Here is a 19,068-nt window from a genome sequence, read left to right as displayed (position 1 = left end):
TTTAAATAGAATACAAGAGCAGGGATGTACTTCTGAGGCTGTACAAGGCTCTGGTCAGCCCCCAATTGGAGTATTGTGAGCAGTTTTGGGCCCCATATCTAAGGAAGGATGTGGTGGCTTTAGAAAGGGTCCAGAGGAGTTAACAAGAATGATCCCTAGAATGAAGAGCTTGTCGTATGAGGAACAGTTGAGGACTCTGGGTCTGTACTTGTTGGAGTTTAGAAGGATGAGGGGGGAGTAGAGCAAATCATCATTTAACAACTTCAGGTGACTTGTTCTACCCCACCTCGACCACTTTGTTTTCATTCTATTTTATTTAAATTTTACTGTTTTCTACCTTTTATTTCTTTGTCTTTCTTCATTTTTCTTCCCCCTCACTCTTTCCCCCTACTTTATGCCCCTTCCCTTACCTTTTCTCCCCCTTTGCTTCTCCTTTTCTAAATCCTACCTCTGTCTCATCCATTTTCTTCCCCCACCCACCCCCCCCCCCCCCCCCCCCCCCCCCCCCCCCCCCCCCCCCCCCCCCCCGCCACCATCCAACCCCCAAAATCTTCATTTTAACTTCTCTGCTGTTTGGCCATTCACATCCTTTATTCTCTCTGTGGACAGCTATTAGCTGGTTTCCCTGGTTTCTGTGGCTATGACTCATCTTTCACTCCCTCACCCTGCAGTACAAATATCTCCCACTTTCTATGCCTTTTAGCTTTGACAAAGGGACGTCTGGATTCGAAACATCAGCTCGTTCCTCTCCTTACAGATGCTGCCAGACCTGCTGAGATTTTCCAGCATTTTCTCTTTTGGTTTCAGATTCCAGCATCCGCAGTAATTTGCTTTTATCCAGTAGTTTCTTGCAATCTTGGGCAGAGCAGGAGCCATACCAAGCTGAAATACAACCAGAAAGCATGCTTTCTATGGTGCATCTGTAAAAGTTGGTGAGTGTTGTAGCTGACATGCCAAATTTCCTTTGTCTTCTGAGAAAGTAAAGGGGTTGGTGGGCTTTCTTAACTATAGTTGGCATGGGGGACCAGGACAGGTTGTTGCGATCTGGACACCTAAAATCTTGAAGCTCTCGACCCTTTCTACTTCATCCCCGTTGATGTAGACAGGGGGATATTCTCCTTTACGCTTCCTGAAATCGATGACAATCTCCTTCATTTTGTTGACATTGAGGGAGAGATTATTGTTGCCCCACCAGTTCACCAGATTCTCTATCCCATTCTTGTACTCTGTCTCTTAATTGTTTGAGATCCGACCCACTATGGTGGTGTCATCGGCAAACTTGAAAATCGAATTGGAGAGGAATTTGGCCACACAGTCAGCGGTGTATAAGTCATAGCGAGGGTGCAGAGAAAGATCAACTTGCTGCGAGGTACATCCAGTCAAAAGTCTGATGGTAGCAGGATAGAAGCTGTCCTTGAGTTGGTTGATACATGACCTCAGACTTTTGTGTCTTTTTCCCGATGGAAAAAGGTGGAAGAAAGAATGTCCGGGGTGCGTGGGGTCCTTATTTATGCTGGCTGCTTTGCCAAGGCAGTGGGAAATGTAGACAGAGTCAATGGATTGGAGGCTGGTTTGCGTGATGGATTGGGCTACATTCATGACCTTTTGTAGTTTCTTGCAGTCTTCAGCTTCTCACATTCATCCCCATTTACCATCCCTCTCTCCCTCCATCCATCCCTCCCTACAACAAGAAACATTCACTCTGCATGGCAGTTTCATTCTCATTCCCCAGTCTGTATTCCAGCCTTTGTCACATCCACTTCATTCTCCGTTCTCAGGATTGGCATGTGCCTGTAAAAAAGAAGGATAGGAAGGGTAGGATTCGAGAACCGTGGATAACCAGGGAAATTGAGGGATTGATCAAAAAGAAAAGAGTGGCGTACGTTAGGTTCAGGCAGCTAAAAATGGAGGGAGCTCTGGAGGAATACAAAGAAAGTAGGAAAGAACTCAAACGAGGAATTAGAAGGGCAAAAAGGGGTCACGAAATGTCCTTGGCAGACAGGATTAAGGAGAATCACAAGGCATTTTATTCATACGTTAGGAACAAAAGGGTTGTCAGGGAAAAAAATCGGACCTCTCAGGGACAAAAGTGGGGAATTATGCTGAGAGCCCAAAGAAGTAGGGGAGATCCTAAATGAATACTTTGCGTCGGTATTCACAAAGGAGAGGGATGTGTTGACTGGGAGTGTCTCGGAGGGGAGTGTTGACCCGTTAGCGAAAATCTCCATTACAAGGGAGGAAGTGTTAGGTTTTTTAGGGAATGTAAAGACTGACAAATCCCCAGGGCTTGATGGAATCTATCCAAGGCTGCTCATGGAGACGAGAGGTGAAATCGCTGGGCCTCTGACGCAAATCTTTGTCTCGTCACTGGATACAGGTGGGGTCCGAGGCTTGGAGGATAGCTAATGTGGTCCCGTTATTTAAGAAGGGTAGGAAGGATAACCCGGGAAATTATAGGCTGGTGAGCTTGACGTCCGTGGTAGGGAAGTTGTTGGAGAGGGTTCTTAGAGATAGGATGTATGCGCATTTACAAAGGAATAAACTCATTAATGATAGTCAGCATGGTTTTGTGAGAGGGAGGTCATGCCTCACTAACCTGGTGGAGTTTTTTGAAGAAGTGACTAGAATGGTTGACGAGGGAAGGGCCGTGGATGTCGTCTGTATGGGCTTTAGTAAAGCATCTGACAAAGTCCCTCATGGTAGGCTGGTGCAAAAGGTTGGGTCTCATGGGATAAAGGGGGAGGTGGCTAGATGGGTGGAGAACTGGCTTGGTCACAGAAGACAGAGGGTGGCAGTGGAAGGGTCTTTTTCCGGCTTGATGCCTGTGACTAGTGGTGTTCCGCAGGGCTCTGTATTGGGACCTCTGCTGTTTGTGATTTATATAAACGATCTGGAAGAAGGTGTAACTGGGGTGATCAGTAAGTTTGCGGATGACACGAAAATGGCTGGACTTGCAGATAGTGAGGAACATTGTCAGAGGCTACAGAAGGATATAGTTAGGATGGAAATTTGGGCAAAGAAATGGCAGATGGAGTTCAATCCAGATAAATGCGAAGTGATGCATTTTGGTAGAACTAACGTAGGGGGGAGCTCTAAGATAATTGGCAGAACCATAAAGGGTGTAGACACGCAGAGGGACCTAGGTGTGCAAGTCCACAGATCCTTGAAGGTGACGTCAAAAGTGGAGAAGGTAGTGAATAAGGCATATGGCATGCTTGACTTTATAGGACGGGGCATAGGGTATAAAAGTTGGGGTCTGATGTTGCAGTTGTATAGAACGTTGGTTCGGCCGCATTTGGAATACTGCGTCCAGTTCTGGTCGCCACACTACCAGAAGGACGTGGAGGCTTTAGAGAGAGTGCAGAGGAGGTTTACCAGGATGTTGTCTGGTATGGAGGGGCTTAGTTATGAGGAGAGATTGGGTAAACTGGGGTTGTTCTCACTAGAAAGACGGAGGATGAGGGGTGACCTAATAGAGGTGTCTAAAATTATGAAAAGCATAGATCGGGTGAACAGTGGGAAGCTTTTTCCCAGGTCAGTGGTGACATTCACGAGGGGTCATAGGTTCAAGGTGAGGGGGGTGGGGGGGAGGTTTAACACGGATATCAGAAGGACGTATTTTACACAGAGGGTGGTGGGGGCCTGGAATGCCAGGCAGGATGGTGGAGGCGGACACACTGGGAACATTTCAGACTTATCTCGATAGCCACATGAATGGAGTGGGAATGGAGGGATACAAAAGAATGGTCTAGTTTAGACCAGGGAGCGGCGCGGGCTTGGAGGGCCGAAGGGCCTGTTCCTGTGCTGTATTATTCTTTGTTCTTTTATTAGATATTACTGTTCAAAATTTATAATCTCTATAATTTAATATTTGTTGAAGGCGATCGCAGGCAGCAGATAAATCATTAATTCCACTCCAACTCAAAGCTATGGGGATATATTTGTACTTTCGCTCATTCACAATAAAACCCACACACCAAGCTTCAGATTTGCTTCTGTTATTATTTTAGTGCAGGTGTTATTATTTAAGCAGGTGGATTAGGGTGAGATTGACACCAACTCTTCATGGTCTCAGTCTGTCTCTGTGTTTGTGTGTGTGTGTGATAGTGTGTATGTCTGTGTGTCTCTGTTTGTCTGCATGCATCTGTGAATGTGCTTGTGTGTGTCTGCCAGTTTGCCTGTAGCTGTTTGTCTGAGATAGTGTATATCTGCATATGTATTTGTGAGTTTCTCTGTGTCTGTAAATGTGTGTGCCTGCAAGTTTTCTTGTTGCTGTTTCTGAGATTGTTATCGAGTCTGTGAATAGGTTCATCTGCATTAAAGCATATTACAATAAAAAATAATGGCAACAAGAAAAATACAGCAGCACAATTCTTCAATAAGATCCTTTCATCGTCTGAGAAATCAGTGATCTCCCAGATAGAGACCAATTACCTCACAGCACCACAAGAGGGAGCTCCCTCACTGTGTCTGTGTGTTCACTGCAGCAGGAGGAGGGTGGAATGAAGGAATCTTGTGTTATTAGAAACATAGAAACCCTACAGTGCAGAAGGAGGCCATTCAGCCCATCGAGTCTGCACCGACCACAATCCCACCCAGGCCCTACCCCCACATATTTTACCCGCTAATCCCTCTAACCTACACATCCCAGGACTCTAAGGGGCAATTTTTAACCTGGCCAATCAACCTATCCCGCACATCTTTGGACTGTGGGAGGAAACCGGAGCACCCGGAGGAAACCCACGCAGACACGAGGAGAATGTGCAAACTCCACACAGACAGTGACCCGAGCCGGGAATCGAACTCAGGTCCCTGGAGCTGTGAAGCAGCAGTGCTAACCACTGTGCTACCGTGCCGCTCAAATAATAAGGACACCCAGGTGTCCTTTCCAAGCCCATCTTCCTGCATCCAGCCCGGAGCCATGTTATTGTCAACCTTTTCAAGTTTAATAAATATTTTTGCTAAAAGTAAATTGGCCATTCAGTGACTCTGTTCATCCACATTTCTGAAACAAAATGATAAAAGTTATGGTCACTTGAGCCAGGGTTTTATTCTTGGACCCTCCTGTCCAATAGTAACATCAGCTGGGATTGCAACATTCCATCTCCTCTTAGCAGCTCATCTTGTCCAGGAAACCCACCTTCTGTTCTGTTCACCCAATTCCCACTAAACTGCTTTCAGATTTGGGTGAGTTTGTACAAAATAGATAAAGGTGGATATTTAAGACACTTAAGTGAGTAAAGGCACAAGATTCCACAGATTCTGAACAAGCAAAATAAACTTTTCCATACACTGTGAGAAAGGGAAAACAATTCACAATATGTCGAAGGTAAAACATTCAAGGACTTTAGAGAGGAAAGGGAGATGGGATGGTAGTTTACAGGGCATGTGTCAAGGATATTTTATAGAGAAGTGGGTGACGATATTGGATTTGGAGGAGAGGGAGCAATTGATGATATCAGCCAACATGAAGAAGTCATGTTGTCAGTAGCTCAGTGGGAATAGGATTGAGGGATCAGGAGATGGGTCTCATGGACAAGATGAGCTCTAAGAGGACATGAGGGGAGGCGGGAGAGAAACTGCAGAGAGATGAGAGTTCAGAGCTCAGATAAAGGGGAGCGTTAGAGGAGGTTTGTTCCAGTGGGTTAGGGGAAGGAGGGAAGCAGTAGAGACAGCTGATTGGACTGTCTCAAACTTAGTGACAAAGAAGATTGTGAGTTTTATTCCTAATGAGCGCTTGCGGGGAAGTAAGCTGGAAGAGGGACAAAGGGAAAGCAACTCAAAAGGGATTCAGTTGTGCTGATGATATTAAAAAGATTCGCAGTACTGAACACATAGCTAATTTATTTGACTTTTATTCAGAATATTAAACCGTATAACTGACTGGAGTTCATTAACATCAACAAAAACAAACCCAATTAACATATTAGAGTCCTGGATAGTATTAACAGTAGATTCCAATCATTGTGGTTACTGGTGAATTCTTTGGTGTTTAAGCAGGTGGAATGATTGAGTGAATGCCTTTCCACACTCGGAGCAGATGAATGGTCTCTCCCCGGTGTGAGTGCGCTGGTGTCTCAGCAGGCTAGAGGACTGAATGAATCCCTTCCCACATTTGGAGCAGGTGAATGGTCTCTCCCCAGTGTGGGTGCGCTGGTGTACAGTGAGGTGATGTGAATGCCTGAACCCAGTCCCACAGTAAGGGCACCTGAATGGTCTCTCATCAGTGTGAACACGTTGATGGGACATCAGTTCACCAGAACTTTTGAAGCACTTCCAACAGTCAGAGCATTTAAAAGGTCTCTCCCCAGTGTGAACTCGCTGATGTGTAAGTAGGTGGGATGACAGAGCGAATCCCTTTCCACACTCAGAGCAGGTGAACAGTCTCTCCCCAGTGTGACTGCGCTGATGAGTTTCCAGCTGGGATGGGTAATTAAATTCCTTCCCACAGTCCACACATTTCTGCAGTTTTTCCATGGAGTGGCTGCATTTATGTTTTGCCAGACCAGATGACCGGCTGAAGCCTCGTCCACACACAGAACATGTGTACAGTGTCTCTCCACTGTGAACAGTGCTTTTTCCTTCCATGTACAAAATCCACTGATAATCAGTTGCAATAAATTGGGTGACTCTGGCAGATCCTGATCTATTTATTTTCAGTTTCCAGACTGCAAGTCGTCCGCTTCTAGTCCCTGTGAAACTGATTTAAAACAGAAAAAAGGGGATTGAGAGAGAACCCAGAGAGAATCGAACTCAGACTGAAGCAACAATAAAAAAAACCCACACAGGAGGCAGGAACCGAGTTCTGCATCCAACATGCAGCCTGATTCAAACCGACTCCTAACTGCTTCTAAACTCGAAGCTCTAAAACAATAAGGTAGCACAGTGGTTAGCACTGCTGCTTCACAGCTCCAGGGTCCCGGGTTCGATTCCTGGCTCGGGTCACTGTCTGTGTGGAGTTTGCACATTCTCCTCGTGTCTGCGTGGGTTTCCTCCGGGTGCTCCGGTTTCCTCCGGGTGCTCCAGTTTCCTCCCACAGTCCAAAGATGTGCAGGTTAGGTTGATTGGCTAGGTTAAAAATTGCCCCTTAGAGTCCTGAGATGCGTAGGTTAGAGGGATTAGCGGGTAAATATGTGGGGGTAGGGCCTGGGTGGGATTGTGGTCGGTGCAGACTCGATGGGCCGAATGGCCTCCTTCTGCACTGTAGGGTTTCTATGTTTCAAAACTCTGTAGAGACTGTATCTGGGATAAAGAAAATAAATCTTGGAGATATTCATCAGGCCAGGCAGCCTGTGAGAGTCACAAACAGAATTGAGGGTTCAGGTTGCTGACCTGCCCTCAGTCTGCAATGAAACATTTAGAGTCAGTCACTGACTAATGGCGCTCACAATTCCCACAATGCTTTGCGCCTCAGAAACCCCTCTATTCAAAAGTTGTTCACCGTAATTCACTAATCATAGAATCCTTACAGTGCAGAAAGAGGCCATTCGACCCATCGAGTCTCTACTGACTCTCTGACAGAGTAACTTTCCCAGGCACACACTCTATCTCGGTAACCCCACGCATTTGCCCTGCTAATCCCCCTACTGACCTTTCTCTTCACACACTCTGCAACATAATGTTCTGCACCCTACTATTTTCCTTTCCCTCTATGCACTTTATCAAGTTATGTTTTCTTTCTGTATAGCACGGAAGAAATATTAAATTTTACTGTATCCCAGAATGTGCGACAATAATAAATCAAATCAGACCCTCCACACCTTGGGACACTCAGGGACAGGTTTAACATGGTCAATCCAGCTAACATCCTTGGGCTGTCCAAGTAAACCAGAGCATCCAGAGGGAGATTGTGCAAACTCCATACATGAGGTGGAGATGCCGGTGTTGGACTCGGGTTGGCACAGGAAGAAGTCTCACAACAGCAGGTTAAAGTCCAACAGGTTTATTTGGAACCACGAGCTTTCTGAGTGCTGATGGAGTAGCTTTGAAAAAGGGTCATCTGGACTCGAAACGTCAGTCCTTTTCTCTCCTTACAGATGTACCAGACCTGCTGAAAATGTCCAGCATTTTCTCTTTTGATTTCAGATTCCAGCGTCCGCAGTAATTTGCTTCGATTCCAAATAAACTTATTGGACTTCAACCTGGTGTTGTGAGACTTCTTACTGTGCAAACTCCACACAGTCACCTATCCAGGGCTGGAATCGAACCCTGGCGCTATGAGGCAGCAGTGCTAATCACTGTGCCACAGTGAAGGTAGTCTGCTGCCAGTTTCAGGAGATAACAATGGGCTGGATGCTGCTCAGAATGTGGAGCACTGCAGCAAAGTACAGAGAGACAGAGACAGAGCAGCAAACTGGACTGAGAAATGGAGTCTGCAGACTGGAACTGGCAGCATGAGGAGAGGTTATTTAGTCTAACACTCACAGCAATCTACAACCCACCCCCATTACCGAGACAGTGAGACAGAGATTACAAACACTCACCAACACAGCTCCACTGAAACGTCCCAGGAAAAAAGAGGGAATCTGTGGCAGTTCTTGTCCTGAAATAGCCCCAGGACTGTCACTCATACCCCCAACCCGGCCCAGTTCACAGCTCAGCCTCTCAGCTTGCAGCTTCCTGCACCTTGAGCCAACCCTGCCCAGGTGTGGGAGGGTCTGTGGAACCACAGAGTGGGGGGAGGGGTGACCTCCTGCTGTGTCCCAAATAGTTTCTCCTTCCCCTCCCCCTTGGTGCTCTCAATGTGGATGTGTTGAGGTACATTGCAGAGCCTCACTGAGCTGCGCCTGTCCCTTATCCTGGGTCACCCCCTCCCCCTGGGTTCAGTGTATGTGAACTCGCTGCTTCTTTCCCTGATGAACCTTCAGTTAAACACAAACAGAAAGTGCTGGAAAACCTCAGCGGGTCTGACAGCATCTGTGATCATCCAGACTCGAAACATTAACTCTATTCTCTCTCCACAGATGCTGTGAGACCTGTTGAGATTTCCAGCATTTTCTGTTTCTGTTTCACATTCCAGCAACCGCAGTATTTTTGCTTTTATCTTCATTTAAACAAGCATTCTTTGACGGCCTTTACCCCCATTGCTCCTTTCCAGAGATCCCCACCTTCTGCTATTGTCCCTGACTCCCACATTAATTTATAGAATCATAGAAACCCTACAGTGCAGAAGGAGGCCATTCGGCCCATCGAGTCTGCACCGACCACAATCCCACCCAGGCCCTACCCCCACATATTTTACCCGCTAATCCCTCTAACCTACACATCCCAGGACTCTAAGGGGCAATTTTTTAAACCTGGCCAATCAACCTAACCCGCACATCTTTGGACTGTGGGAGGAAACCGGAGCACCCGGAGGAAACCCACGCAGACACGAGGAGAATGTGCAAACTCCACACAGACAGTGACCCGAGCCGGGAATCGACCCCGGGACCCTGGAGCTGTGAAGCAGCAGTGCTAACCACTGTGCTACCGTGCCTCTGTCATTCCTCCCCTTTACTCCGCTCACCCTGTCAAAACTCAGGCTCAGAGTTTTCCCGCCATCTCCCCCTCCCCCAGCCTCCACATCCCAACACCCGGAATCTCTAACCCAGCGGTTCCAGTTTGTCTGGTTTGAGTTCAGATTTGCCGCAGCACCGACAGGATTTCACTTCAAACCAGCCGGAACTGACTGCTCACAAATCCCTAAATGTTTCTCCAGCAGCCCTGGCTTGTTAATGTTGTTTAAAGTCAGCGCCCAAATGCAGTTACTCTCCTCAGTTTAAAAAGCTTCTCCGTTTAATCTAAGGTATTATTCGCGCCAGACACAAATATAAAACAGTGAACATTATCCCCCCACCCAGACCCGAGCTGGAGTGTCCCGAGGAAGCGACATCTGTTCCGGGTGTTACAATTCTTACACATTCTCTGTGACATAAAACAGAAAACGCTGGAAATACTCATGAATGAAAGCAAATTGTTGCTTTTGTCAAAAGGGTCACCTGGACTCGAAACGGCAGCTCTTTTCTCTATTTACCGATGCTGCCAGACCTGCTGAGATTTTCCAGCATTTTCTCTTTTGGCTGGAAACACTCAACAAGTCAGGAAACCTCTGTGGAGAGAGAAACAGACTGAATGTGACCTGTCATCGAACTGGGAAATATATTTCCCGCAACTGAAAGAGGTATCTTACAACCTTCGGAACAAAACTGAGTTCAACAATTTTACACGACAATCTCTGCCCCCTTTGCGTTCTGTGTTTCGTTGTTGCTTTCTTCACCTTTTGTTTTATTTACTTCGTATTCAGACTACTGCTATTCACACCTCATCCAGAACATCTTTTGTGACTTTACTTGTCCCATTACCACTCGCTTTGGTATTGAGCCGTGAATCATTTTGTCAGTTTGCAGACCTTCCATTTTGTTCTTCCCCATCTCCCTCTCTCCCTCCTTCACAGGCCTGGCTTTCTCTGTGTGGCACTGGAGAGCGAGCTGGACTTGAGATGTTTGAGACAGAGAGATTGAAATGTTTTTTTCTCTCAGAGGGTCTTTGGTTTCTCTTCCCCAGAGAGCAGTGAAGACAGAGTCATTGAATGTTTTCAAGACTGATTAAATGGATAAAAGCAAATTACTGCGGATGCTGGAATCTGAAACCAAAAGAGAAAATGCTGGAAAATCTCAGCAGGTCTGGCAGCATCTGTAACGAGAGAAAAGAGTGGACGTTTCAAGTCCAGACGACCCTTTGTCAAAGCTAAAAGGCATAGAAAGTGGGAGATATTTACACTGCAGGGTGAGGGAATGAAAAATGAGTCACAGCTACAGAAACTCGGGTAAAGAGCTGCTAATGGCAGTCCATTGAGAGAATAAAGGGTGTGAATGGCCAACGGCAGGGAAACTAAAATCAACTGTGACAGATGAAGATGTGGGGGGAGGGGGAGAGGGAATGGGTGGGAGAGAGGTAAAATGGGAAAGGGAAATAAAAGGGGGAGAAAAGGTAAGGAAAGAATGGATGGATTCTTGATTGACAAGAGAGTCTAAGGGTTTTTTTGGGGGGGCGGGTGTTGGGGGTAGACAGGAAAGTGGGGTTGTGGTCACAATCAGATCAGCCAGGATCTTATCAAATGCTGGAGCAGAGGGGCCACTGCTGCTCCGGATTCATGTGGGTGTTTGACTATATGTTTCACTCTGTTTCTGTCTCCACAGAAGCTGCCGGGCCTGTTGACTATTTGGGGCTTTGACTATTTTAATTTCAGATTTGAAGCATCTGCAGGATATTCTGTCCATGCAAACCCAACACATCTTTCATTGTTTAATGCAGAGCAGTGTGTGTGCACGGTGCTCCCTGTCAACAGGAGAGAATGTTGTGAATTCCTATCCTGGATTGACAGGGATGGATTGTGTAAATTAATTTTATCTGGGTTAGAAGGGAAGGATTTACACACACAAAGTTCAAAACTCTGTTTCTTATTTCAATATTGGATATATGTGTCGCTGGTAAGGTCGCTGCATTTCAAACAGAGCTTCAGAGTGTTTTGAAGTGTTTTCTTGAAAAGTCCCCTTCACTCCTGTACTACTCAGGAGAAGATTTCACATTCACATTCTCCAGGATAGAGGGGCAAGAGAACGGGCGGCACGGTGGCACATTGTTCAGCACCACTGCCTCACAGCACCAGGGAAATCATAGAAACCCTACAGTACAGAAAGAGGCCATTTGGCCCATCGAGTCTGCACCAACCACAATCCCACCCCACCCCTACCCCCTTATCCCTACATATTTACCCGCTAATCCCTCTAACCTATGCATCTCAGGACACTAAGGGGCAATTTTAGCATGGCCAATCAACCTAACCCGCACATTTTTGGACTGTGGGAGGAAACCGGAGCACCCGGAGGAAACCCACACAGACACGAGGAGAAGGTGCAAACTCCACACACAGGGGTCCCAGTTCAATTCTGGCCTCGGGTCACTGTCTGTGTGGAGTTTGCACATTCTCCCCGTGTCTGCGTGGGTTTCCTCCAGGTGCCCTGGTTTCCTCCCACAGTCCAAAGATGTGTGGGTTAGGTTGATTGGCTATGCTAAATTGCCCTTTAGTGTCAGGGGGATTAGTAGGGTAAATATGTGGGGTTATGGGAATAGGGCCTGGGCGGGATTGTGGTTGGTACACACTCGATGGGCCAAATGGCCTCCTTCTGCACTGTAGGAATTCTATGATTCAGACCAATTGCAGGTGTAGCTTTCTTCCCACCTCACTCTCACAGACTCCAGTGAAGACAGTGTGGAAAGGGTTTGGGACAAGATCAGATCTGTGATGCAGTGAACACCCACTCAGCTCATCGGGTTTGAATTGCTCAGGCCGTCACACTGGCTCAACAAGAATGACAAAGAAGTGAGCAAAATCAGAAACTGTCTCTGGATTGAATGGAGTAGTATTCCTCCTATTGAACCATTCACACTGATGTCTCACTGACTGTACCTGTACCAGCTCTCTAACCTGACACATAGTCATATTAAATGGATAAGTGGGCATAGCCTTTAGGTGTTGGTCTGTTAACTACAAGGGAACCATTTTCTTAATTGATTCATGGACATGGGCAGCGCTGGCTGGCCAGCATTTATCGCCCATCCCCAGTTGCCCTTGAGAAGGTGGCGGTGAGCTGCCTTCTTGAAACCCTGCAGTCCATGTGCTGTGGGTTCACCCACAATGCCATTAGGGAGGGGATTCCAGGATTATGACCCGGTGACTGTGAAGGAATGGTGATACATTTCCAATTTAGGATGGTGAGTAGCTTGGAGGGGAACTTGCAGGTGGTGGTATTCCCATGTATCTTCTGCCCTTCTGATGAAGGGGCATCTAGACTCAAAGCATTGGCTCTATTCTCCCCCCACAGATGCTGTCAGACCTGCTGAGATTTTCCACCATATTCTGTTTTTGTTTCACATTCCTGCATCGACAGTATTTTGCTTTTATCTTCTGTCCTTGTCCTTTTAGATGGAAGTGGTCGTGGCTTTGGAAGGTGCTGCCTAAGGAGCCTTGGTGAATTGCTGCAGTGCATCTTCCTTCAGCAATATACTATATAATCTCTCTGGCTTGTTCCACCAACCAAGATCCATACATTATACATTCAGTAGATTCACTTAATACAATTTTACTTTCTTTAATAATTTGATTGATCATTTGTACGTGAGACTTTAGGGCCTGACCATATGTTGTAAATGTATGGTTAAGTTCCGACCTTAAGAGTGGCTAAGTTAATGGTATTAACAACCCTGGTGTTAAAAGCTGTTGAAGCATCATTCATTATACCCCGTTTCTGTCTGACATTTTGGATATCATTCCCCTTCCTAATGTGGTTTTGGATAACATCCAGATGAAGATGCTGAGGGGGATTGAGCTTCCATCTTAACGTCCTCCTGATACAATAGCCATGCTACAGGTGCACTTTTCACTTCTTTTTCATCATTGTCCCAGGTCCGCAGCATATTCTTCACCGTGTACGTAACAGTCCTGATCCTTCTCAGCTTCTTCCATTATCTGGGACTCTGAACTTCACCGAGTTATGAGAAAACCATTTGACTTTTTAGTAAAAACGTTTATTATTTTATTTGTGCCACAAATAGGCTTATATTAACACTGCAATGAAGTTGCTGTGAAAATCCCCTAGTTGCCACACTCCGTGCCTGTTCAGGTACACTGGGGGAGAATTTAGCATGGCCAATTCACCTAACCAGTACGTCTTTCGGACTGTGGAAGGAAACTGGAGCACCCGGAGGAAACCCACGCAGACACGGGGTGAACGTGCAAACTCCGCATAGATAGTACACAAGCCAGGAATTGAACCCAGGTCCCTGGCGCTGTGAGGCAGCAATGCTAACCACTGTGCCCCACCGTGCCACCCATTTGCATATTCAATACAACTGACCTTATCCACTGTAGTGTATGGTCCCTTATACAGGGGTCCAAACACATCTCCCTTTGCACAATTTCTTACCCTCACTTGGTCTCCAATATGACACTCCTGTGGTTGGATGGCGCTAATAGGGACCTACTCCAGATACTCATGAGAACCAGTGGAAGTTCTTCAATCCACTTTGTGCTGTTCCATCCAGTTATTTTCTGAGAACGAGCTTCATGTGCGGTCCATTCTTTCTACAATTCCCAGCAATTGGTGTGAGCTACTTGCCATCTCCCTCCTTTCAATTTTCCAATTAAACGAAAGCACGGAGGAACAAACTGTTCTCTGGGGCATTCCACATTGCAATGACTCAGCCAAAGTCAACTTCCCAACCCATCAGCAACCTCTTTCCACACAGAATAAATTGTTGTTCCCTTTGAAATTTGCTATTCTTGTATCTGTCATGTTAAATGAAAAAGCTTCTGCAGCATGGCTCATTTTACAGCAATCCTCTGCACTTACAAAGTGACTATTTAAGAAGCATCGTAAAGAAGGAGAAAGAGGTAGAGCGGCTTATGGAGGGATTTCCAGAGCTTACAGGTGATGACGCTGAAAGCATTGCCACTGTTGCAGAGCAAATGAAATATGGTCACTACAAGAGGCCAGAATTGGAAATGATCTGATATATGAGAGTTGTGGGGCTGGAGAAGATCACAAAGATAGGGAAGGGTGAGGCCATACAGTGATTGAAAATAAGGATCGAAACTTTAAAACAAGGGTGCTGCTTAACCACGGGCTGATGCAGGAGTGATGTGTTTGTTATTTTGGGGGGAGTGGGGGGAGATGACAACAGATTTAAAGGAAAGAGGGACAATACCTGAAGAAAGAAGCGAACCACTAACAATGTAAGCTCACATGGGGATGTTGTGTAGTCAGCAGTTCAGCGAGAATAGGATAGAAGGTGCAGGAAGTGGGTCTTGAGGGCAGAGGTCATGAGGGGAGGTGGGAGAATCTAGAGAAAGATACAGATGCAGGACTCAGATAAGGGGTATTTTAGCTTGGTGGGCTAGTGCATGGGATGGACACGGCAGAGGCAACTGTCACTAAGATTGAGATCTTCCAATCAAAGAAGATCCATGAGTTCCTCTCACTTGGAGGTGAGGATGGAGCAGATAGAAAGACGGAGAATCCTTCAGAAGGAATTAACTTGTGTCAGATATTCAAGCGACTCACATTGTTTAACACAAAGCCAGTTTATTTGACTTTTAGCCAGAAGATTAGCACTTGTATAACCGGACTGGAGGTTAGTAACATCAGCAAAAACAGACCCCAAATGAACACAGTTCAATCCTGGGCGTGATTAACAATATCCAATCATTGCAATTACTTGTGACCTCGCTGGTGTTTCAACATATGGGATGAATGAGCAAATTTCTTCTTACAGACAGAGCAAGTGAATGGTTTCTCCCCAGAGTGAACTCGTTCGTGTAACCGAAGATGGGATGACTGAGTGAATTTCTTCCCACACTGGGAGCAGGTGTACGGCCTCTCCCCAGTGTGAGTGCGCTGGTGGAGAGAGAGTTGATACGAATGCTTGAACCCAGCCTCACAGTGAGAGCACCTAAACGGTCTTTCATCAGAGTGAATGAGCTGATGGCTCATCAGTTCCCTCGAACTTTTAAAGCATTTCCCGCATTCTGCGCATTTGAAAGGTCTTTCGTCCGTATGAACCTGCTTGTGTCTCAGCAGGATAGATGAACTAGTAAATCCCTTCTCACACACTGAGCAAGTGAATGGTCTCTCCCTCGTGTGAACGCGCTGGTGTTGCTGCAGATGCGCATTGCGATTAAATCCCTTCCCACACTCGGAGCAGTTAAACAGCTTTTCCCTGGTGTGACAGCGTCTATGCATTTCCAGATCAGATGGGAAATTAAATTCCTTCCCACAGTCCCCACATTTACACAACTTCTTTCCAGTGTGACTGCGTTTGTGTTTCGACAGGCCAGATGATCGACTGTAGCCTTGTCCACACACAGCACACATAAACGGTTTCTCTCCACTGTGAACGCTGCTTTTTTCATCCATGTTCAAAGTAAAATGATAGTCGGGTTACGATAAATTGGGTAATTCTGTCAGATTCTGCTGTGGGTTTGAATGTCCCGACTGCAAATCCTTCTCTTCAAATATTCTGAGAGATTTAAAACAGAAAAAAAGAGAGAATGAGAAAACCCACAGGATCACAAAGGCAGTTTGTAAAATTGAACGGAATGGATCTGCTGATTTATGGAATCAACATGAGGGCAGGAAACTTGCCACAGCAATGGGATGAGAGAGAAAGAGGTGAGAGAGGCAGAGCGAAGTAGAGATTTTTTATATGTGTACAACTTGACAGGAACAGTGACAGAATCTCCCAAACCCTCAATCTCCACAGTCTAGAATGACTAGGGGAAGCAGCTATATGTGAACATCACCTCCAAGTTGCCCTGCACATCAGCCTGATGTTTAATTTGTCTGACACCAGTCCTCCAATAATAAACTGGGAAATCTGAAGACATTGTCCAATTCCTGGCTGCTGACTCTTCCTGACAACTGTGGCAGAACCAATCTGTATCATTGTGTGTTTTTTTTAATTAATGGGATGTGAGCATTGCCAATGTTTATTGTCCATCCCTAACCATATTGCCAAATAAGGATGGCAGATTTCCTTTCCTAAAGGATATTAATGAACGAAGATGGGTTGCTACGACAATTGTCATTAGCCTTTTTAAATTTTATTTTTATTGAATTCAAATGGCCCCCAGATCTTGGCCTGAGTCTCTGGGCTCCTAGTCCAGCGACAATACCATTACGGGGAGTTGATGGCCAAGTGGTACTGTCACTAGACTATTAATCCAGAAACTCAGCCAACGTTCTGGAGGCCCGGGTTCGAATCCCACCACGGAAAGTGGTGGAATTTGAATTCAATAAACAAAAAAATTAGCTGGAATTAAGAATCTACCGATGACCATGTAACCATTGTTGTAAAAACCTATTTGGAAATCTGCCATCCTTACTCCGTCTGGCTTACACATGACTCCAGAGCTACAGCTATGTGCTTGACTCTCAACTGCCCTCAGGCAATTAGGGATGGGCAATAAATGCTGGTCAGCCAGCAATGACCACGTCCCATGAATGAATAATAACACCACCACCTTCCCTCATATTGGACCCCAAGATGAGTTTCTGACCACATTTCCATGTCATCATTAGAATCCTATTTTGGTCAGAGTATCATCAAACTTCACCTTTGCCTCATCTCATTGTCCACTGAAACCCTCATCTTACCCTCACAAGCTTCTGGTTAAGACACCACCTTAATTGTTGAAATGCTTTTTCAAATCTCTCCATGGCCTTGACTCTCATGATCTCTATAATCTCCTCCAGATGCACAATGCTGACAAATCGCCACTCCTCTAATTCTAGCCTCCTCGCTCTCTACAGCTGTCCACCTCCCTTTCCTCTTTAAAATCTACCTCTTTGACCAAGCTTTTAGATATCTGCCCAAATATTTCCGACCATGGCTGATTGTTAATTGTTAACTCAGCAGGCCGGGTACTGCCTGTGGCGAGAGAAAGAGACAGAATGAACAATTCAGGACGGTACTGCAGAATGAAATTTGGAGAATAAAAATGGTGCAGGATTTGATGGTCAATAAGCTCAGAAGTGGAAGAGAAATTGACTACAGGAAAAACAAAACGTCCTGATGCTGAAGGATGCACGGTGGCACAGTGGTTAGCACTGCTGCCTCACAGCACCAGGGATCCGGGTTGAATTCCAGCCTTGGGTGACTGTCAGTGTGCTGTTTGCACATTCTCCCTGTGCTGGCATGGGTTTCCTCCGGGTGCTCCGGTTTCCTCCCACACTCCAAAAATGTGCAGGTAAGATGGATTGGTCAAACTAAATTGCCCATTACTGTCAGAGGGGTTAGCAGGGTAAATATGTGAGGTTATGGGGATAGGGCCTAGGTGGGATTATTGTTGGTGCAAACTTGATGGGCTGAATGGCCTCCTTCTGCACTGTAGGTATTCTATGATTCTATGCTGTGGGAAGATAAAGCTAGTAATTTTTTTAAAAAGTCATTCACAGAAGGACGAGCCAGCATTTATTGCCCATCCCTAATTGCCCTTGGACTGAGTGGCTTGCTCAGCCATTTCAGAAGACAGATAAGAGTCAACCACATTGCTGAAAATCTGGAGTCACATGTAGGCCAGGCCAGGTAAGGACAGCAGATCTTCTTCCCGAAAGGACATTAGTGAACCAGATAGGTTTTTTACAACAATCGACAATGGTTTCATGGTCATCAGTAGACTTTAAATTCCAGATTTTTTGACTGCATTCAAATATCACCATCAATACATAGTCGGGGCAGGGACAACAGTTGAAACTTCATTTAGACAATCTAACAGTAAAATATTAAACACAGTTAAAACACACCCAGCATTAGAGACAGAGGGAAGTTAGACAATGACAGAAAGGTGATCAGGGAGGGCAGAGGTAAAACTGAGCAATGGATGGACATGGATTCAGATCCAAAGGTTGATTGGCCAGGTTAAAAATTGGTTAGGTTGATTGGCCAGGTTAAAAATTGCCCCTTAGAGTCCTGGGATGCGTAGGTTAGAGGGATTAGCGGGTAAATATGTGGGGGTAGGGCCTGAGTGGGATTGTGGTCGGTGCAGACTCGATGGGCCGAATGGCCTCCTTCTGCACTGTAGGGTTTCTATGATTCTATGATCCACAGTAAAGAAGTCAGACCAGCCACACGTGGAACCTCTCTCAGATAACAGAACACACCACTAAAAACTCTCAGTTTCAGAGGAATGGTCACAAGCACTCACCTCTGAAACAATGCCGCTGTTTTTAAAGATAAATCTGTTGCTGGGAGCTGCAGCTGGAAAGATCAGAAACCAGAGAGAGAGATTTCAAAACTCCCGCCACTGTGGGAACCCCGGAAGTGGGCGTGATGACACCACAATGGTGTGTGCGTGATGGCGTCACCGCATGGTTGCGACTGCGCGATGAGCTCAGAATCTGCACGTGCGCGAACACGTTGACAGGCTGTTCCAATGACGTCACCCAAGGGAAAACTGCGCTTACGCTGGCAGTGCAGATGCACAGAGGTCTTGCAATTGGATGTTGGGACATGTGTCTGAACAAAGGA

General features: G+C 46.0%; 2 protein-coding genes across 2 annotated transcripts in view; both read right to left on the bottom strand.

The window, feature by feature from the left end:
- The window catches only part of LOC144483888 (uncharacterized), a 435,358-nt gene that overhangs the window by 303,463 nt on the left and 112,827 nt on the right, over positions 1–19,068 (bottom strand). The gene's annotated exons all lie outside the window — the stretch shown is intronic.
- LOC144483893 (uncharacterized) overlaps positions 5,971–19,068 on the bottom strand; it is an 18,761-nt gene continuing 5,663 nt past the window's right edge. The window contains exon 3 of the mRNA XM_078202473.1: positions 5,971–6,517. Coding sequence (XP_078058599.1) covers positions 5,971–6,517 — 547 coding nt within the window. The remainder of the gene's footprint in view (positions 6,518–19,068) is intronic.

The sequence above is a fragment of the Mustelus asterias genome, unplaced genomic scaffold (assembly GCF_964213995.1).
Source record: "Mustelus asterias unplaced genomic scaffold, sMusAst1.hap1.1 HAP1_SCAFFOLD_84, whole genome shotgun sequence".
Lineage (NCBI taxonomy): Eukaryota > Metazoa > Chordata > Chondrichthyes > Carcharhiniformes > Triakidae > Mustelus > Mustelus asterias.
The sequence above is the reverse complement of the archived record's forward strand: the minus strand, read 5'-3'. Positions and strand labels throughout refer to the sequence as shown.